Genomic DNA, 22,662 nt, shown 5'->3' with positions numbered 1-22,662 from the left:
TCTATCCAAACCACCACATTTATGCCCTTCCTGGATAGCATGATGCCTTCGTTTACCAGCAAACTGAGTTTCCTTTTAACCTCCCATCATAGAAAACAGGTTATTTCCATCAATCTAAATCCTGTACCTTCACGGCTCAGCACTCACTTGTTCCTAGTCCCCATGTCTCAAAACACATTTGTGTGTGTTACTTGAGAAGTCTCTGGTCTTAAATCAAGGTGCTTCAAGAACAAGGGTGCCGTGTAACATCTGTGCTGTTCGCTGCAGCTGGATGTGGGTAGGCCTAGTCCAGTAGGTACCAATCCATGACTTTAATGGATGGGTTTAAATTATATTATACAGATTGTTTAGCTACATTTAAGGGTAGCTATCACCCATCTTCCTAATGGTTTTGTAATGGTGCAGTCATTTTGAGAGCTGGAATACATTATAAAACAGTCACTTAAAAGAAAACTACCATTTAAAATATTACACTAATAATTACGACTTCATGTTTCCTAGTTATTTCTTTTGCATCTGCTGAAAATTATCCATGTGTTCCGCATGCAGTCAGTACTCAGAAAGGCTTAGCTATCCATGGCTCAGAACCAGGTCATAACCAGGCCACAAACAAAAGGTAGGTGGCTACTTACAATCAACCAATTGAGATATTCAAACACATGAAACAAGTGAGATTAATGGTAAGGCACTAAGTAGTAACTATTTACTGAATACTATTCTAAGTCAAACACTCTTCTGAGCCTATCACATTATTTCACTCAATGATTCACATTGAGGAGCAGGGACTGTCCTTTTGTAGCTAGGGGACAGTGTGGCTCAGCATTTTAACTCCTCAAATTATACAACTAGGAGAGGAGGCAGGGCTTGAATCAGGTGAAACCACTAGCTAATCAAATGAGAAAGGCTAGGGTAGACTGGGAGTTACAAGGTAAGGCCTCAAGTTCTGTTGTCACATACAAGTTTTAAATTATTCAAAGCTCTTCTAAAACCTCACGTCCTACAACCCAAAATATTGACTTTGTTCTCTACCTAACCAATGCCATGCCTGTTGGTTTTCTGAAGGAATTTTAAGCCAGGCACCACACTCTACACTCTATAACCTAAACAGAGTGGCCCAATATTACAACTTTATTTTTGAAACCTTAGAAGTGACACAACTGATAATGTCCAGAGCATAGATTCAAGACATATGAAAGTGGCCTTTGACACAATCAATTACTGCTCATTTTTCCCCTGCAGTCAAAGAGGTCTGGGAGAATTAGAGGAAACGTGAAATGCAACTGTGGATTTATCACTGAATGTGGAGCAGGAAGGCAGTAGGTCACGAGGTCTCACTTCTCTCACTGGCAGAGGAGCACCCGGGGGGCCAGGGACTCAGCGATGCCTCAGGACCAGAGCCTGTTTGTATAGATGGGAGGCCACCCCAGCATGCCTGCACTCTCCCCTCCACCATCAGTTAAAATTGCCCCTCACAAGCAGGTCCTCTTCAAACTCCTTTTTTGACAGAAGAGCTTTTAATTTAAAATGACAGAAGTGCTTTTAATTTAAAATGCTTTACCCACTTTTAATTTACTCTGAGATTAATGTGTGCATTCAACACATGTGACAAATATAAAGTAGCTCCTGAATTACCGCCAAGTCCAACTGAACCCAGACAAAAAGAAAACTATGAATACGGATGAAATCACAGCTCACCAAACCCCACACCATCCCAAATATATTATGGGAGGATAGTTTAATCTCATCACGCCACTGTAGAAACTTAGCTACATCCAGGTTAGAACTCAAAGAACATGAGCATGCATTATTATAATCCATCTTGGGAAAACAAGACTATTTGAAAGAAGACAAATTCAAATAGAAACTGTGTGGTTTCCAGAGCAATTTATTCTTTAACATCTAGTCAATATGCCATCAATAGTTCTCCTGTGTGCATTGTGCTGATAAATTGACACTGAGAGGATTTAACAAGTTCGTCATTTAATAAGTCTGAATTCACTTTCATCACATGGTATTGTACACGGTCATCTGTTGAAACAGATTTGAACAGATCTTGGTTTAAAAAAGTCATAGATAATGTAAGTTCTGTATAAACTGGTGGATAGGTAAGTTAGTTCTTTTGTTTTGACTTATAAGCCTCAACTTCACCGCAGAATAAAGACTGTAGGCCAAAGAAAGCATAATTGCTCAGTCGTACAGAACAGTATTGTTTCTATAATTTGGAGCTTTCTGAATGGACGAGTTCAGGCCTGATGCAACTGTAAAAAGATTACTTAATGAATAGACTATATGGAAATTGTACAAAGTGTTATTAACTTTACCCAGTAATAGCTTAAACAGCACTATGTTACTAATTGCTATTCAAACTCAAAAACCTGGTTTTGAATCCTCAAGAAGGTGGCATGGGTACACAAACCATACCTCCTTATACTTGGGGGTGTGTCAATACATACTTCAACAGAAACTTTGGCTTTAGGAAAGAGTCACAAACATTTAAAATAATGGCTTTAATTGTCATTTTAAGTATAAGGTAGAGGAAAGTGTGCTTTAATTAAATATACATTATACCAGTGATGCTGGCAAGGTTGAAAGTTACTCCTAATGTTGATAACTATAAAAACCAGTTTGTACATGACATGACAATGAGAGAAATAAGCAATCCCTTTGAAACAAATTCCTAAAAAAAAAAAAAAAATGTTCACAGTGATTTGTATCAACAGTATGCATTTTATGACAATAACATGTACAGACTGAGCACCCTAGGGCTCTCTTTATATCCTAAAGAAAACGAGCATTTACATTATTCATGGGTTTTACTGAATTGAAAAAAGAAAGTCAATTGTACAGTTACCCCTTAGACAGGATAAACTGTCTGGGGGGGTGCACAGCTTTAACACCATCATTAAACTTGTTCTCAAAAGGAAGAGAGAATTAAAAAACAAAACATTTTTTCTTGGGAGTAAAGTCTTTCATTTGCTGTTATAACCAGCAAATGCCATTCATTAACTGAAAAAATGGGAGGGCCCCACAAACACACTATTTGAGCAAGCTGACCAATACACATTACAGTTTTAAAAATGAAGGTTATATACTATATGTTACAAGTCCGAACTAGGCAGTGTCAAAATGGTATCTATTTCTTTGCTTGCTTTGTGATCATACCCCTTGGAGGTGTTACGGGTCTTGTGGCACTCGGCTTCTTTTTCTCTGCAGGCTTTAAAATCTGCAAAGATTCAAAAGACAAGTGCATTTTAGGAAATATATTCAAAACCATATCTTCTTAAGATCTCTTAAATGTCATTCAAATCTTTTATTCAAAAGGTTTTGACTTTGAAACTGCCCTAACAACCTCAAAAGTCCCAATAGCTTATTAACATGAACCAAGCTGACAAATAAACATTTCGGTAATAAATGTTATGATGAATAGATAAAAGATGTAATCTAGACAAATTATTTTGCCTCTGGAAAAAAACCTGACAATTTTCTCAAGTTACACCTCGTAGAATCGTTACGCTATCCCTTCTGACATAAGGAGAGAAAATGCTGTAAGAATGTTGTTTCTCAAACTCTGAGGGGATCCTCTCATAATCTCTAGGAGCTGCAAGTTCCCCCTGATAATTGGTGCAAAAAATTTTGTTTTATTCCATTTAACTGCACGTGACTTCAGTGGCTCTATTTATATTTAAGACTGGGCTGGCTTGAAGTGGTACAAGTTTGACTTAAGTGAAGGAGAAGAGACAGAGAAACAGACTTTACTTTGTTTAAATGATGCTTTTGTGCTGAGTGAAGGCCAAATGATGTCATGGTGAACCAACAGAGGTTTAGTAGAAATTATACTAGAGAAAATTTACACTCAGAAAAGTGGCGGGAGAACTGAGTAATCACAGCACATCTGGCACATGGAGTTAGCACTATTCTCACATGCAAGTGGTGATTCAGTTTAAACTGAACAACATACTAACATTATAATTAGATTTATAGTAAAGGAGACACCAGCATAAAGAGCTAATGTATTGGTTTTTGTGCTTCTCTAAAACCTAGTTAAATAATGCGAAAACAGTTAAATTGGAAATTAGGGGAAAGGTTCTATGATAATGTTTCCCTTAAAAGGGGGTTTACTTATTAAAGCAATTTCTTCCTCTCTCAGACATAATAAAAGGAAACAATGTTGAAAACATCCTCTACCTGAAAAGAGCACATTAGTGTTTCGTCCACACTCATCATGGCACCTGCATTGTCAAACTCTCCACAATAATTGGGTGCAGAAAACAGAGTGACCAACTGCCTCTTTGCAAAAAATTCATATCCATCTTCAACCACCTTGGAGAGAAAATGTTTTCAGTGTTAAGTAGGTGCAAATTTTAGTTGAGTAAAACCACTCTTAGTTTCCCATTGAGCCTAATATGCTGCAGGTCAACTTCCAGAGACATTTTGTATAAACAAGCAATACCTACCCACCAAAATCAACAAGGAGAATCTGTGCTCACACACATGCTCTTAAGTGTACATGTAAAATTCAAAATCAATACCTGATGGGCTCTACATATAAGATCCAAATCATGCTTATGGAGAAATTTTGCAACCACTTCTGCACCAAATGTGAAGGACACTCCTCTGTCATTTTCACCCCAGCCTAAGACATCTTTATCGGGGTCAGACCACAAAAGATCACAAAGAAGACCTTGATCTGGTACATCAGTTGGTCGCATAATTCGCCGAATCTGCTCCATAGATTGAAGATCTGGTGATAAACCTATTAAATAAGAAAAACTTAAAGAAAACCACTTCAGAGAGACTCAATGGCGAAATCTTAAATTAAATCTATGGATTTGTTTTCTTACTAAGCTTTGGGTAAAAAAAAAAACAAAAACAAAACTGAATTAGCACTGGAATTTATTCTAAGCACTAATCTGTGGGCACAGTATATGGAAACAGTTCCATATACTAAAATATGTATGAAATTAAAATCCTCTTTTGAAAGGATAAAAAACTACCCAGGGAAAGTCTATTGACACTTTCGGTATTCTAGATCCATGGTCCAGCATGTTAACTGCTGTGCATTTTATATTTAAAAATATGTTCTGTTTTGTTTTCAAATCAAACTGTTACAGAATCTAGAATTCCCTGTAACAAATAAATTGCTTACTTCAGACTTCTATCCAAATAATCCTGGATGTGCCAAAGTGGACTAATGATCAATAAGAGTTATCTGACAGAAGAAGTCATCCCAATGATAACTCAAAAATGTCAAAATATACCATTTAGAAGGGATAAAAAACCTTACAGTTCCATTTGGAATTAAAATCAGCCCACATACCTCCATGACAGCAAAATATTTTCTCATCCACGATGGCTGCTATCGGTAAACAGTTAAAGCAGTCTGTGAAAGTTTTCCATAGTTTAATGTTATATCTTCTTTTACCTGTGAAAATTTTAGGATGGTTAAAGAGACTGATGCATGGCCAGCATGACTGTGGTTGAGCGTCGACCTATAAACCAGGTCATGGTTTAATTCATGGTCAGGGCACATGCCTGGGTTTCAGGCTTGATCCCGTGTGGGGCATGCAGGAGGCAGCTGACCAATGATTCTCTCTCATCGCTGAAGTTTCTATCTCTCTTTCCCTCTCCCGTCCTCCCTAAAATCAATAAAAATATATATTTTTTAAAAATCCCTTGGACAGGATTAGGAAGCCCTCTTTGAATGACCACCCAAGGCTCCCTCAGATCTTCCCTTTGCCCATATGCTGCATTTGCCAGTGCCAACAATTCTCATCCTTTCTGAAGTCTGCTTTGCTCCTTGCTTCCTTAGTCATGGAACACATTCCAGCATCTCCTGCAAGTTTCTTTGCTATCGTTGTTGGCTGCTCTATAAAAAATTAGGATTTTCCCTCATGTTGTCTCTGAGCATCTTAACTAAGTCCTGAGCCCCTGCTTTCTCTTCTACTTCTCTACATCCCCTGACCCCCACTGCCCAAGGCCACTTCAGACCACTCGGAACATCTGGCTCCAGAAAGGTTTAGCTTGGGTACTTGCCAGCATCTCTGCAGGCCTTCAAATCCTGGGATTCTGAGCCAGAATCCCTAATGCAGTTTCCTATTATTACATATCAGAAAGCTCAGCCCGACCAGCGTGGCTCAGTGGTTGAACATTGATCTATGAACCAGGAGATCATGGTTTGGTTCTCAGTCAGGGCATATGCCCAGTTTGCAGGCTTGACCCAGAGGGGGATGTGCAGGAGGCAGCCAATCAATGATTCTTTCTCATCATTGATGTTTCTATATCTCTCTCCCTTTCTCTCTGAAATCAATAAAAAATAGAAAAATAAAAGATATCAGAAAGGGAAACACACAATTCACATTTTATCCAACAACAAATACCTCAGCCTTACCAGTACCACAGTCATAAGGATAGAAAGAAAATAGTACAGAGTGCTGGTTATACTTGGGAAATAAATCTATCACTTAAGGCCGCAGTTTTTAAATTGCTTCATGAGAAATCTACATTTGAATAAAAACATCACCTTAATAAAATTTACAGTAAAAATTTAATAAAATATCAATAATTGTTTTAAAAGTCTACAAACCATCAAATGACAGCCATTTATGCCAAGGACACTTTTATGTCCACAAGACTAGGTGGCAAAATATACCTGCCTAATGGGATGGGGGCAGCTTGAATACAAGATCAATAATTGAGTCTTCTTAATGACCAAACCAATGCTGACCTTCTAAATCATTTTTAAAGGCCTTTGCATTAAATAGAAACTGAAAGTGATATAGCTAATATTCCCACACTAGGATATATGTCACAACAAAGAGATCATCTGAATTTGAACTTCAATGAAAACTTCAAAGTACTCGCTGAGATAACAGTTGTGTAAAAGGAATCCTTTTTAAGAAAAATATTTTTTATTGATTTCAGAGAGGAAGGAAAAGAGAAACATCAATGATGAGAAAGAATAATTCAGCGGTTCTCAACCTGTGGGTCACGACCCCTTTGCGGGTCAAACAACTCTTTCACAGGGGTCGCCTAAGACCATCAGAAAACACCTATATAATTACATATTGTTTTTGTGATTAATCACTATGCTTTAATTATGTTCAATTTGTAACAATAAAAATATATCCTGCATATCAGATATTTACATTACGATTCATAACAGTAGCAAAATTAGTTATGAAGTAGCAACGAAAATAATTTTATGGTTGGGGGTCACCATAACATGAGGAATTGTATTAAAGGGTCGTGGCATTAGGAAGGTTGAGAACCACTGGAATAATTGATTGGCTGCCTCCTGCACGCCTCCTACTGAGGACCAAGCCCGCAACCCAGGCATGTGCCCCTGACCGGAATCCAACCTAGGATCCCTTTAGTCTACAGGCCGACGCTCTACCCACTGAGCCAAACCCATTAGGGCAGGAATCCTTTCTTAAGTTAGCTGTGAATATCCATCTACCCTGCCCCCGCCCCCAAAAGAAAATACTAAGATAAAAAAAAAGTTGATGAAATAGGAAATGAGAGATTGTATCAACAAAACTATATCAGTTTATGACCAAGTAACTCAATTTCGGTAACCCTTCCTTCGATATAGAAGTACTTACATTCATCATAAAATCCGTAAATTCTATTGATGCTGGCACATTCGTGGTTTCCTCTGAGAAGAAAAAAATTCTCGGGATATTTGATTTTGTATGCCAGTAAGAGGCAGATAGTCTCCAGTGACTGCTTCCCCCTGTCCACATAGTCCCCAAGAAACAGGTAGTTGCTTTCTGGCGGGAAACCACCGTATTCAAAGAGTCGAAGCAAATCATAGTATTGCCCATGGATATCACCTAGAAGCAAGGGTTTTGTTACACAGTATCTTTATACTTGTAGTGCATTAACAAAGCTTTGGGAAGACATTCTTTAAACATTCATTGTACAGTGGCAATGCCTCTAATAAGGACAGTTAAAATTTGATAGCTAACACTAATTTCCAATCTTCTACCTTATTAGTTCAATTAAGCTTAATAAAAAATTTAAGTGTATGTGTATGTCCAGAATCCCACACAAAACTCAACTAATTAATTTTGTGGAAAGATTACGAATGCCTAGGCAGGCCTTCTTGCCAAGTAACATTGTTTTCCTTTCAGGTCCCTGATCAATACCAGATCTCTGACAGTTGAGTCTCCCCATACTGTGTCAGCAGAACCACTGCACTTCCAGTGAGCTCTGGCCTCATGTGAACAAAGATACACAGTCAGTCCACCCTTCAATGCATTTAGCTTTCAACTCCCCCCCTCATAGATAATGCTAAAGAGCATTTACTTGCTTTATCAATGTAGTCAAATATGCTACAAGAATATAACATTACTCAAAATTTAGTTCTTACACAGATTATCTGCTTCTATCATGTAGGAAAAAAAGTAGAACTATAAAGCGGCACCAAGGGAGGTCTATTTTTAGGCATAACCAATTCTACTTTAAGCTTAAATGTAATTCCTATATATTCATATAGTTCAGACCTTTTCTTAGCTCTCCCTTCTGTTTCATTCCTTCCCTTTTTCAATGTTTATAATTCTTTCAGCAAAATAATTTTGAGAAAATATGAAGCACATCTAAGTAAACTAAGCCCATTAGAACTATTGATTCTAGAGCTGTAATTACTTAATTTAATTTTAAGTAGTTCCAGGTTATTCATAAATAGCAAATGATTATGCTGGCTAATATAAGGTAATGTACTAGTATGTATCTTTGCCTCAGTTAATCAATCTCAATCACATAACCATGTTAGTGTTCCAAGACTTACCACATATTTTGAGTGGTGCTTCAAGTTCTAGTAGGATAGGCTGGCTGAGAAAGATCTCTCGAGATTTTAAGCACAGTCCTCTGATTTCATTCTCCTGTAGCTGGACATTCTTACCAGGCTTGGACCCTCTTACTGTAGGGGAGAAAAACTCCAATTAATCAAAGTCAAAATACAATTTCATGTAAAAGTTAAAAATATCTCAAAAGATACAAACTTTAGGTAAGAAGGAGGTAAAATAAGAGTTTAACTAGCTTTTTGACTGGCTTTATTTTCAGGACATTTATAAAGAACATGGTTTTAATGCCTAATTAGAATCCTAAATCTTAGCCAGGATTTCAGAGATGATTCAGTGCCACCTTCTATACAAAGTTAAGACTTGTTCAGGATACTGTGTGTGAGAGTATGGTTAGAATGGTCTCTCTTTTACTACCTGCTGAATTCAGACTCCCTGTGGCTTGAGGCCTCAGTTCTGCATCCAAGCCACACAATCAGCCTTGTTCACCTATAGCCCGCCCACCAGGCCAGCTCTTTTTGCCTCCTGTCTCCTCTTCTCCAGCCTTATAAATGAATTAGTATTTGTACAGCAGATTTCAGAGATTGTCCCGTTACTGAGATGTTTCTAAGAACTCCGTTTTAAAATGCAAGATTGGAATTGCTCAGACCTCCATCCCCCTCCAAATCAGTGTTTTTAAGAGGACCATGGGTATTTCTGCGGGCGCCAGATTTATCCATGAAAATTTTTAAGTGTGTTCACTTCAATAAAACACAATGTAGGCTTGTTAAACATATTTGGCAGTGCAATTTCTGAATTTTTAAATACAATAACGCCTCTACAGGGCAAAGGATGTCTGCTTGTGCTGTGAGAAAGGTTTCCAGGTAATTGGAACAGATAAAACATGAGCAAAGGGAGAAAGAAATCATAGCACAGCACCAGGCATCCTAAACTCACAAGTACCCACATCAGAGCACTCTGAGGTCTACTCACTGTCAAAACGAAGCACAAGCTCTCTCCTCTGGCCAGTAAGTAGTAGAATGAAGCAGGCATTCTTTGCATTAGCATTAGAAATGAAGCAAAAACACAGGACCAGACTAAATATAGAATGCAAGCCTGCACCTTTCTACCACTAAAGCCAATAAAAAGTGATTTAGTATTAGCAAAACCACAAAATCCATCAGATCAAATCAATGTTGCTAACTTAAATTTTATTGGTTTTGGAGGCTTTATTCCTATTCAAATTACAAAATCATTTGGCTTAATAGCTGAATAAGAGCAACAGGTTTAACAGGTTTGTATCTAGCTTTGTTCTGTAATACCTAAGTAACATTACAGAGTGATCAAAATTACAAGTAAAAAAACCCCTGACATTTGTTGAGAATTTTTTCTCATTATAAAGGGCTGTGTCCAGGTTTGAGAAACATTGTCCTAGAGGCGAAGCCATCCTACGGCCTGAATAGTCACCGAAACCCCGCAATTTTCTGAAGAAACAAGTTTTGAGCAGAATTAAACTGTGTAGGAGTGTATTTTTTTCTTTCAATGAAAGATAATGAACCAAACCAGTATTATATGAAATGCTGAAAGGTATTCTTTAAGAAGAGGAAGAAGAAAAAGGTAAAGATAAAAATTACGAACAGCAAATACATATCTATCAACAAGTGAATCTAAAAACCAAGTGAATAAAAAATTTGATGAACAGAGTAAACTGGTGAATATAATAGAACCAGGGGCATAGAAAGGGAGTGGACTGACAATTCTTGGGGGGAAAAGGGTGTGGGGGTGCAGGAAGAGACTGGACAAAAATCGTACACCTATGGATGAGGACAGTGGGAGGGGTAAGGGCAGAGGGTGGGGTGGGAACTGGGTGGAGGAGAGCTATGGGGGGAAAAAAGAGGAACAACTGTAATAATCTGAACAATAAAGATTTAATTAAAAAAAAAAGAAAGAAAGATAATGAATAAGAAAGGATCAAATTCTTGAAACACACAAAAAGAAAATAAGAGCACTGGATTTGGAGCCAGGAGCCCCAAGTTTCTGTATTGGTTCTATAGCTTTGGCCAAATCACTACTTAAAACCCCCAAATATGTAACTGAACTAAATGACTAGCCAGTCTCTTGATCAAATTATGAAACAAGAAGCAATCAAAGGAAAAACATAGTAATAACCTTTGAGGGAAGACACAAAACAAATGCATATATAACACAACAGCAACCGAGCAACAAAAAGTGATTTTTCCCTAGCAATTTTTCTCTCTCCCTAAACACTCACATATTAGAGAATTCAAGAAACACTCCCGGTGGAAAGATGATGTGTTCCTTGATTCACTGGCCAGAAAACCCCATTCATTAGTGATTTTACCACAAGTCAGCCAGAAACTTGGGCAGACTGCCCAGCAGAAAATTTTATTTTTGGCTTGGAGGGGACTCCTAGAAGCTTCTGGTTTCAACCTGAATCGTTTTCAGCAGAGCCCCACATTTGTGAATGAAGAGCCCACTCTATTTTTCAGGAGTCTATGTAAAAATTGACTTACACCTATATAGAATTCAGGCTATACCTTTTATATAAATGCTATCATAGTAAATCAATGTCATCGTGTTCAATGTTGCGAACATGAATTTTACTGGTTTTGGAGGCTTCCCATTATCACCTTTAGATGTGGTTTATGGTAGTTTTCTCTTATTCTGTCTGTCCTGAGTGGGACTGCACCGAGTTTTTTTATTTTTTAATTTTTTTTATTTTATTGATTTTTTACAGAGAGGAAGGGAGAGAGATAGAGAGCTAGAAACATCAATGAGAGAGAAACATCGATCAGCCGCCTCCTGCACATCTCCCACTGGGGATGTGCCCGCAACCCAGGCACACGCCCTTGACTGGAACCGAACCCGGGACCTTTCAGTCTGCAGGCTGACACTCTATCCACTGAGCCAAACCGGTTTCGGCATGCACTGAGTTTTAGTAAAGAGAAATACTGCTAACAATGAAAAATTATTCTTAATGTGGAATTTTGCTAGAACTCAGTATATTTTATATTTGAAGAACATTGATCATTAAAAGCAACAAGGTCCCAGCTTTTTTTTTTTTTAATATATTTTATTGATTTTTTACAGAGAGGAAGGGAGAGAGATAGAGAGTTAGAAACATCGATGAGAGAGAAACATCAATTAGCTGCCTCCTGCACATCTCCCACTGGGGATGTGCCCGCAACCCAGGTACATGCCCTGGACCAGAATCGAACCTGGGACCCTTGAGTCCGCAGGCCGACGCTCTATCCACTGAGCCAAACCGGTTTCGGCTAGGCCCCAGCTTTTTAAATCCCCTACAATTAGCTCAAGGAGTAAAACGATAGAAATTCCACCCAAACCATCTACCAACTGGCAAATACCTGCTCATCCTTCAAACCTCTCCTCTCCTCACAAGCCTGCTTTTCCTTCTCTGAAATGCTCCACAGCCAGTCAGACCCAGCACACACTGTACTTTGTATTGTAATTGCAAGTTCACTTCTACCTCTTCACCTGGACCCAGGATAGAATGCACACCCCAAGAACACACCACTTGCTCTTCAGAGTACACGCTCATGGCCAGTACATGGCAGGTACTCAATATCTGTTGCATAAATTGTGTATAAATCCTAAGTACTATTGACTTGTGGCATTAGAATCAAACATACACTCCAGACTACATACCTATTTCCTATAAGGCTTTACTGGAGTTATTTCCCTATTTGTAAAAAGACAGGATTACTCTTAAATTTCAAGTTGAAGACAAATGTCTAATAGAAGATAAAGATCTCAAAATGGGTTTTGGTAGTCCAAATGAACACTGTATACACTTCTTAAAAATGGCCATATCAGCCAATAGCATAAATATCTACTTCCCTATTTTCAATGTCCATCAAATAGAACTATATATTAGTTGTGGCTAACATTTGCCAAGCACTTCCCATGTGCTGGATACTGCACTAAGGGACTTTACATTGCCAGTTAATCCTCAACAATTCTATAAGGTTAGACAGTCATCTCCATATTACAGGAGACTTGCTCCAAAGCCAGAGCTTGTAAGGACACTAGGCCAGATCAGCTCTAGGTCTAGGTATGCTTCCACCATACCACCCTTCCAAGGAAGAACTTGGTCTTCATTAAACTTCCAAACCAAAGGAATTTTTATAGGGCAAACCCCAATACAGTCATGGCTTCCTAAGAAAAAATTGATATGGGATATAAAATCATAATGCACCCTTATACATGAGGAATTAAATAAGAATTTAAGCCCTAACCAGTTTGGCTCAGTGGCTAGAGCGTTGGCCTGCAGACTCAAGGGTCCCAGGTTCAATTCCAGTCAAGGGCATGTACCTTAGTTGCAGGCACATCCCCAGTAGGGGGTGTGCAGGAGGCAGCTGATCGATGTTTCTAACTCTCCCTCTCCCTTCTTCTCTGTAAAATAAATAAATAAATAAACAAATATATATATCTCCTACCTACACAATAAAAGATGAAGATGCTAATTGACCATACCTACCTTCACTATGCCCTAAGCCACACCCACCAGCCATTCAGAACAACTATATGCAAATTTTTCCAACCAAGATGGCAGCTGGCAGCTACGGAGCTGGAGCAAGTAGGAGACTTGGTTGCCTGGGTGATGGAGGAAGCCAAGCTTCCCGCCTGCTCTGAGCTGGCTGTGGCCTCCGCTAAAGGCAACAAAGTTTCAATTACAGAACACAAATAAATCCCAGATACCTGCTTACAGCCAGCCTCCACTGGGAGCTTGGGTGCCCGGGGGCTGTGGCCAGCCTGCAAACAGCCATCAGCCCCTCACCCAGGCTGGCCAGGCACTCCTATATAATAAAAGGGTAATATGCAAATTGACCCTAACAGCAGAATGACTGGGAATGACTGGTCACTATGACACACAGTGACCACCAGGGGGCAGATGCTCAATACAGAGCTCCCACAGGGGGAGCTCTGCTCAGCCACAAGCCAGGTTGACAGCTGCCACTACAGCGGTGGTGGTGGGAGCCTCTCCCGTCTCCTCAGCAGCACTAAGGATGTCCGACTGCAGCTTAGGCCTGCTACCCACTGGCAAGTGGACATCCCCTGAGGGCTCCCGGGGGATGTCTGACTGCCAGCTTAGGCCCAATCCCGCCCCCCCCCCCTCCCGGGAGCGGGCCTAAGCCAGCAGGTGGCCATCCCCTGAGGGGTCCCAAACTGCGAGAGGGCACAGACTGGGCTGAGGGACCCCCCCCCCCAGTGCACAAATTTTTGTGCACCAGGCCTCTAGTCTAATAATAAAGAGGTAATATGCAAATTGACCATCACTCCAAACCCAAGATGGCCACCCCCATGTGGTCAAAGATGGCTGCCCCCATGTGGTCACAAGATGGCCTGCAGGGAAGGGCAGTTGGGGGCAATCGGGCCAGCAGGGGAGCAGTTAGGCATCGATCAGGCTGGCAGGCAGAAGCGGTTAGGGGCAATCAGGCAGGCAAGTGGTTTGGAGCCAGCAGTCCTGGATTGTGAGAGGGATGTCTGACTGCCCATTTAGGCCCAATCCCACAGTGGGATTGGGCCTAAATGGGCAGTTGGACATCCATTGAGGGGTTCCAGATTGGAGAGGGTGAAGACTGGCCTGAGGGACATACTCCATGCCTTCCTCCCGCCCCGCCCCGCCACCCCCCCCCCCGCACGAATTTCGTGCACTGGGCCTCTAGAGAGTGAGTGAGTGAGTGTGTGTGTGTATAAATAAATTTAATCATGCAATCTGTTAAGATTATCAGTAGGTATTTATGATAACAGGCTACACAAGAAACTTGTCCTTTTTCTCAAGAACCTTACATTAGTGGAGGGCACAGAAAATAAGACAAAGTGGGTACCTGGAGATTGTTGTAAGTGCTCTATCTAGAACTATCCCCTCCATAAAGATTATAAAAGTAAAAGGTCCTCTTAAGGAAAACATTTTATTACCATTAAAAATGGTATTAAAGACAAAGGCTGACTATTTTCTCTGTGAGCTGTAAAGAAAAATACAAACAGTACAGCACTGCTCATTAAACATCAGTCAATACTCACTTGGAGGTTTAAAGCCCTCACTATGCTCTGCGCATAAGAGAAACCTACATAAATAGGAGACCCTGAGGTGGGAAATTCAAGGGTTGTCACCTCAGGATAACTTCCTAAGTAGCAGTTCAAATGGTTCATATCAAATTATTTCAACTGCTGTCAATAGAATCCAAAATATTCCAACCAATAAAAATTCCATTCTCCAGAGAGAGTTTCTCATAAATCCAGGTGCCAGCTATTGCAAGGAAATAAGACTAGTAGACATGTGAACATATATAGGCTGGTCATCAATACATTAAAATATTCACCTTAGACCTTTCACATATGACTTTTGAGTAAAAGCTTTTATCTTGCTAGAAATGGTGATTCAGAAAAATGCGTTCTGAATGTTAACAGCAAAGGTTGTTCTGTACAAACTTATTTATCTGGCATATCATAAACTTCCCAGTAATTTTATTGAAAGCAAACTGATAAAATCCTGAAATAATAAAATGTTATTGGTGACTATCTGCAATGACAGCTTTCTCTCTCAAGCAACACTAACTTTTCTGACAGCAATAAGCAAAGCAGAGATAAAAACTATGGAAGGAAATTTAAGGTAACTTTGACATTATGGAAAATGAAAAAGTATTCTTTTGTCCCTCAATTAAAGGCTCCTTAACTGTTTTGAAAAGTCATTATTAAAGGAATACCATAAACCAAAAAAAGGCACTAGCTGAATTATAATGAAGTTTTAAAATCTAAGAATGGCACAACCAATATAAAAATAAACCAAAAGATTTTGCTGTTTTACAATAATCCTGTTAACACAGGTAGTAATCTTAAGAATATGACACACATTCATTTCAGTGACAGAATGGCCTTGCAATATTGGACAGATTTAGAAAAATTAGACCTCAAACCCAAACAAACAAAAATAGTGAATACTAAAACTTTCCCACAAACTGATGAGTTCTTTCCTACAAAAAAAAGCATATATATATATGCCACAAGAATGTTATCAAGAATCATTTGGCTTCATTGCAATCACCAGCAGGAAGACTTTCTGACCATCTTAATTGTTTTAATCCCCGCCCACCCTCCCACTTTCTTAGTGGCTAATGTTATACTTTGGGCCATTAAAGGTTAAACCAATTTTCTCAAGGCAGACTGTCAGAATATAGCTGCAAAACACTGTCCACTGCTCTCAATTAACCTTGAATATTCTAGACCTAGAGTGAAGCCATTTACTGAAAAATGTTTAACTTTCCACAGTCTAAAAACCCATTTTGATAAAAACAACAACCATGGATTATACTCAACATCTGAATAGAGTAAAATTTTAGGAGTGGTTTTCATTTTCATAAACTTTAATATCAGTGATACCCACTCCCCTCTAGACGAGACGATACCACTAAACCCTAGAGTAGTGGAGAAATTGGAGATTACAGATAAATCATCAAGACTCCTAAGGAAATCATCTGTTCTTACATGCTTTGGATATAGGGTCTGATCCTTAAAAATTTGTCCCAGGATTCTACGAACTCCACACAAATGGAATCATTCCTTAGTCTTCCTGAATAATACTAAGACTTTCCAGGTTCCTCATCTACAAATCAATTCACATCAGAATATTATCTCCTTAACATTTCAGTCTTTTAAGGTCTACTCCTAGCCTCAGTTGTAAATTAAGTGAAATGATCAAATCCATATAGTATCAATCATTTCTCTGCTTCAAGATCAGTAATCCTCATCTACTCAAATGGACTGAATGGCACCTGCTTATGCAGAACAGGTTGAGACATAAAACGATCTCACCAACCTCTGCCGCCAGATAGGCTACTAATCAAGGCCCAGCAGCACCTCCATTTCCCTCGCTGGAGAAGGAACGCCTGTCCTGCTACTTTCAGGCAAGGGGGCACAAGTAATCTTTTCTATGCTGTGGTTAAGGACTGGCATAAGCTTAGCTCATGTCTCCAATAGAGCTGTCTCAACTCCAAGAAAAGGATGCGGCATACAAGTGACATGCTGGAGGGAAGAGGAGGGGGCTCACACCACAGACTTATTCTAAGTTAGGGAATTAATAACAACTTTAATCTTTATCAACAAAAATGCCCTATGATAATTGATCCCAAGTAAAACCTCTAATCACTAAAATTATCTGGCATGTAAAGAAAAAAATAACTGCAGAAGTGTCATTAGGAAAGATTACTTTTGTTTTTCTTGGTCAGCATTTTAAGAACTTTTTTTCCCTATTATGTTTGTCCTTTATTATCTTCAGGACCAGGGGCGCTGTCTTTAGCATTGGAATATAAACATGTTTCATATTACACCAAAAAGCTAAATACATAAGTTAAACAATTTTAGAGTTTCAGATGAACTCTTACACATCAGAGAATCAAATTAGTAAAGGTTTTCCCAGGGCCAGGGCAAAGGTCATATTTAAATCACTAAAGCAAGCCAAGCAATTATGCAGAGCCGGGCACAATCTTGCAGTGAGAAATAGCCAGCTTCAGAGCAAAGAAGCTTCTTGCAAATCTGGACGTGAAAATAAGTCACAACCTCCAGCTCTGCGAGAAAAGTGCTAGCTCCCTGAGCAAGGTCGCTTACAAAGTATAACCAAATTGTACTTTTCTCCAACACAGTAGGAATATCAGACCAAATCAACAGCTGGCTTATTTTCTCTCTAAAGTGCCCAAGTTTTACTGTGCAGTTAAATAACCTAATATTAGTTATACGAAGGAGTAACAACCTTTAGGTTTTATCATCAAGGCAGAGCCTGGACAAAAACTTCCAAGATGGGTTGCAAAAGTGATACTTTGCTTAAAGAAAAACTACTCACAAGGTAGAAAAGAATTGCAAAGCTGTACTGACTAAAGATCTAAACCAACATGCTTTCTAAAAAAAATAAGACTTCACTTTTGAGCTGTCCTTTTAGTACCATCACTGAGCTACTTCTCAACTAGCTGGTACAGTCCACCACCTTAAAAGACGATCCTGAGCATGTAAAAAATTCTAACAGGGCCACAAAATTAACATTGCCTCCTTTTTCAAATATACTTAAATCTTAAGATTTTTAAGAAAAAAGGTTTTTGGAGCATTACAAAACCCACAAAATTTAATACCAACACTTTATATATATATTCTCAATGGATGATCAGTCTTTGCCAATTTAACATCAATGAGAAAAAACTATACTGTGCAGCTAGCCTATTCCTGAGCCATTAAAACACACTACTTTATATTAATTTCTGGACAACTGAGAACTAAGAATAGCAAGACTTTCTCTTAAAATTCTGTTTCTAATACACAAATTTCATTTATTTTGTTTTCTCAGTGAAATAAAGCCCACCTTAATCTAGCCATACATTCCTGCAGATATAAAAAGTTCCTTTCTTATTGCACTGTTTTAATACACTTCTGAGCCACTGCTCCCTCATATAAATAGAATTGTACTAACTAGTATGGGAAATATTTACTTCTTATACTAAATGCCAGGTACTGAATGAAGGACAAGGTTTTCACCCAGAAATGGCAGCAATATTAAAGAGCATTTCTGGAACCCATTTAGTGGATTTTCCTTTTCTTTCAAGAATGTACAAAAGGAAAAAAAAGAAAGTATAAAAGGAAAAATCCCCACACAGATTAAGCTATTTCAGGAGTTTAATGACAATTCAAAAGATCTGCAAAAACCAGAGCTGTCCAATTGTTCACCATGCTCTTGACTCCATCTCACAGCATTTATAGTCCAACAGTCTTTAGGACAATATAAAGGCAAAAAAAAAAAAAAAAAAAAGTTAAGACCCAATCAACTCTACATTATCCAGTGCCCAAATCAAGAAAGGGATTCAAATGCTCCCCAAGTTTTGAAGACGACGTTAGCATCAGACCCGTTCTGGAACCCGAAACATGCGGACAGTTCACTTTCGCGTCCCCCGTAAAAAACCCGAACTTCTTCCGTCTCCCCAATCAATAGGAATCAAATGCCAGGCGGCCTTGGGTCAGCCAAAACGGGAGCTTGATTTTAACCTTGGCGTAACCACTGGGCACCTCCTTCCTTCACACACGGGGTTAGTTGAAGGAGTTTTAGCTCCTCACTGCCGGGCTCTGAAATCTGTCACAACTGTGTGACCTTGGTCCAGTGACTTCACCTCTCTGTGTTTGCTCTGAAAAACAGAAAATAATGGCACCTACCTCGCAGGGCTGCTGGAAGAATTAAGCGAAATCTATGTAAAGTGCTCCAAAAAAAAAAAAAAAAAAAAAAAGCTGGACACACACGTAGGAAGCTGTTTATCACCGTGATTGTTAATCTATTAGATGTACGCCCAGCGCTTCACAGAGCCCAGCACACTGCAAAGAGCATAACTGTCAGCCTCGCGGGCAGCAAGTTCAGAAAAGAGCGCGGAGACCTCGCCGGGACAGGACAACTGAGAGCATTTGGGGGCGCGGGTTCCAGCGTCCCCTCGAGGGGTGCTCGGACAAGAAACGGCCCCCCCATCCCAGCCCCACAAAAAAAAAAAATGTAAAAAATGAGCGATAGGGAAGAAGTCCGCCCTCCGACCCGGTGGAACCCACCGCCCATCCAGGAAGTCGCTTTCCGAGAGGACCGGTAGGTACCACCAAGTACGGAACACGCCTGCAGGTTGGACTCGGGCCCCCCAACCTTCTCTCCTCCAAACACGGGTCCGGTGTGTGCAGAGCGAGAGACCGGACCGGAAACGTGGGGGTAGGGAGCAGAGTTTTCAAATTTCACGGCCAGGAGAAAGGCTGCGCCCCAGTGCAATGAATGAGCGGCGCCCGGAGGGTCGGCCGTTGGGCCAAGAGCGGGACCCCGCCGGCCTCCCCCCAGCAGCAGCCCCCGGCCCGAGGGCCAACTCTCGGGCTCACGCCCCTCGGTGCTGCCGGTCCAACTGGCCTCCCAACTCCGCCCCCCCTCAGCCCAACCGCCCGCCTCCTCTCAGCCCACCCGCCGCCCCCTTCACCTTCCAGCAGCCGTTGGATGATGCTGTCGACGTTGAGTTTATCTATATCCGCCATCGCCTTCCCACCGCCGACCCTCCCGCAGCGGCGCCGCCGGCGGCTCGCGCCCGGGACTCACGCCTCCTTTCCCACGCCACGAGCACAGAGGCGGTGGTGGCGGCGGAGGTGGCAACAGCCGCGGCGGGTCCCCCCAACCGCCCCGCTCCCTGCTTCCTCCTCTCTCCCCACTGGAACCACGAGAAGAACAAAATGGCCGCCGACTCCTTAGCTAGCCGCGGCCGGCGCACGGATGCGCGCGGGGGAGTGCAGCGGCCCGGCCGGGACTTCTTTGCGAGCCATAGGACTCGCGGGAGGGGGCGGGGCCTGGATCCGAAAGGGGCGTGGTCAGAGCGCGGGCAGGGGCGGAGACGGTTGAGAGTAAAGCGCGGCGCACGGATCCTTCCGCCAAACGAGCAGGGAAAATAGGCCCCCTGGCGGGAGCGGGAGTTGCAAAATTGCACGCGGGAGTTGGGGCTGGAGGAAAAGATGCTGCCGTGTAAGGGAGCATTGCGGCCTCGGCGGGACACTGTCCACTGGGGCCAGATGTTTGCAAACCTGCTCTGTGGAAGCCCACCGAGGGAATTAGGGGCTCCTGGAATTTACTCCTTCAGATAAACCTAGGATAGAGGTGGAGAGGGAGAAGGAGAGGGAGAAAAAGAAAAGTAGATTGACTTACTTTGGATTCAAATTTGCTGGGACTTGGGGAGAAGGGAAAGCCCTCTCCCAGATAAAGCAAAATGTTAACAGTTAATCATCCTGATTGGTGGGAATATAGCTATTTGTATATATACATTTTGTGTGTGCGCGCGCGCTCTGTAACTTTTACATTGGGGGAAATTTTTTAATCCACCTTTAATATTGTTTTTCATCACCCTTATGTTTAGATTATCTTTCTTGAACACGGAGTTATATAATCACGGGGACGGTTACCCTGATTCTAGCTAGCACGCAGGTGAACCAGCAGAGAAGTGAGAATTTGCAGATTTCGCGCGCGGAGCTGGAGGCAGGAAGCAAAGAGCGAGTTTGCAAGGGCGGGCATTGCGGGCTGGCCCTGGGTTCTGTAAACACTTTGGCCCTTTGCCTTTGGCCCTCCCCAAGTCCAACTCTATCGGAGGCCCCCAAAATTTGCCACCTCCGGCGGCTGCGCGTTGCTTTTAGCTGAGTTTGAAAGTGCAACCCAGAAAAAAAGAGAAGGAAAAAAAAAAAAGAAAGAAAGTGCAACCCACACACTGCTCTCTTGGATCCTGACCTTTTCATTTTTCTGTGTTTTTTGTTGTTGTTCTTGTTGTTTTTCCTGCAGCACTTTACAGTTTGCAAAGCCCTTTCTCTCCCCTGAGAAATTCATTTTGTTTTTCAAGGCACGCAGGGTGCACGAATTCCCCACATGTCATCTATGTGACCCGGGCATCTATCCTCAGAAACGGTGTCCTCTGGGGGCCCAAGTGGCGCAGGGCAAGGACTCCTTGCCCGTGGACCAGTGGCCTCTTTCCGCCTGTTGCCAGGGCAGTGAGGCTCAAGGCATTGAGGCTCAGGGCTCCCCCTGCTCAGCTCAGCTGCTCATTCTACTTTCCCGAGTCACCAGCTCACTCTCTAGAGCTGCAGCTCCGTTTACCAGAAGATACACAAATGTTGTTTGTCAGTCTAGGGAACAGAGCCCAGTTGGTGACATTCTGAGCCGATGCCCAGCGCTGTTGTGAACAGCTGGATGTTGAGTCATGGTGGCTACTCTCCGAGGAGTCCAGACTATGGCCTACTTCAGGGCAGGGTGCATCATGGCAATGACAATTAGAGCAGAAGAAAGCGATTCATTCAGCAGACAAATGTTTATGGAGCACCTATTCTGTGCCAGACATATTCTGTGCCAGACATTGTTCTAGGCAAGGAAGCAGGGGTGAGCAAGACAGACAAGGCCCTTCTCTCATGGAGCATCATCTACTAAGCCAGACAGATAATAAACAAAGATGCAAATAAAAATATCAGCGTCTGATAAGTGCAGTGGAGAAAAAAACAAACACTGCCCCAATTTTCTTATTATATGCCAAAAATTATCTCACTGAATCCCCAAAACAACTCTAGGAATTATGTACTATTCTCATCACATTCATTTTACAGATGAAGAAAGTGAGACAGAGAGGCTAGGTGTTTGTGGAAGGTCACACAGGTAGTAAGTTACAAAGTGAGGGCTGGAACTCAGGACAACCAGGAACAAAATCTCTCTTTTTTTTTTAAAATATATTTTATTGATTTTTTTACAGAGAGGAAGGGAGAGGGATAGAGAGTTAGAAACATCGATGAGAGAGAAGCATCGATCAGCTGCCTCCTGCACACCCCCTACTGGGGATGTGCCCGCAACCCAGGTACATGCCCTTGACCAGAATCGAACCTGGGACCCTTCAGTCCGCAGGCCGACGCTCTATCCATTGAGCCAAACCGGTTTCGGCAACCAAAGCTCTTTTATATTCAATACATCGCTGTGAATCCCCAGCACCTAGCACAACTCTGACACACACTAAGCACCTAACAAATGTGGAGCCTGGCCGGTGTGGCTCAATGGTTGAGTATCGACCTATGAAACAGGTGGTCAGGGTTCGATTCCCGGCCAGGGCACATGCTCGGGTTGTGGGCGTGCAGGAGGCAGCTGATCAATAATTCTCACTCATCTTTGATGTTTCTATCTCTCTCCTCCTCTCCCTTCCTCTGAGATCAATAAAAATATATTCAAAACAAAACACAAATGTGGAACCCAATGAAATGATCTAAACATGTCTCTACCCACAATGAGCGTGCTTTAACTTTACATATACAAGATAGCAAGTATGTTCACATC

General features: G+C 41.3%; 1 protein-coding gene across 1 annotated transcript; it reads right to left on the bottom strand.

Annotated features, from left to right (window-relative positions):
- Positions 1–1,869: 1,869 nt before the first annotated feature.
- Positions 1,870–20,059, bottom strand: PPP1CC (protein phosphatase 1 catalytic subunit gamma). The gene is made up of 8 exons (XM_081113470.1): positions 19,799–20,059; positions 8,789–8,920; positions 7,602–7,832; positions 5,318–5,422; positions 4,530–4,753; positions 4,186–4,320; positions 3,163–3,223; positions 1,870–2,258 (listed from the first exon to the last, which is right to left on the bottom strand). The coding sequence occupies exons 1-8, from the start codon at positions 19,851–19,853 to the stop codon at positions 2,188–2,190; spliced, it is 1,014 nt and encodes a 337-aa protein (XP_080969596.1). The 5' UTR covers positions 19,854–20,059; the 3' UTR covers positions 1,870–2,187.
- Positions 20,060–22,662: the final 2,603 nt, after the last annotated feature.

The sequence above is a fragment of the Myotis nattereri genome, assembly GCF_964212035.1.
Source record: "Myotis nattereri genome assembly, chromosome: 19".
Classification (NCBI taxonomy): domain Eukaryota; kingdom Metazoa; phylum Chordata; class Mammalia; order Chiroptera; family Vespertilionidae; genus Myotis; species Myotis nattereri.
This window is presented reverse-complemented; position numbering and strand designations above follow the sequence as displayed.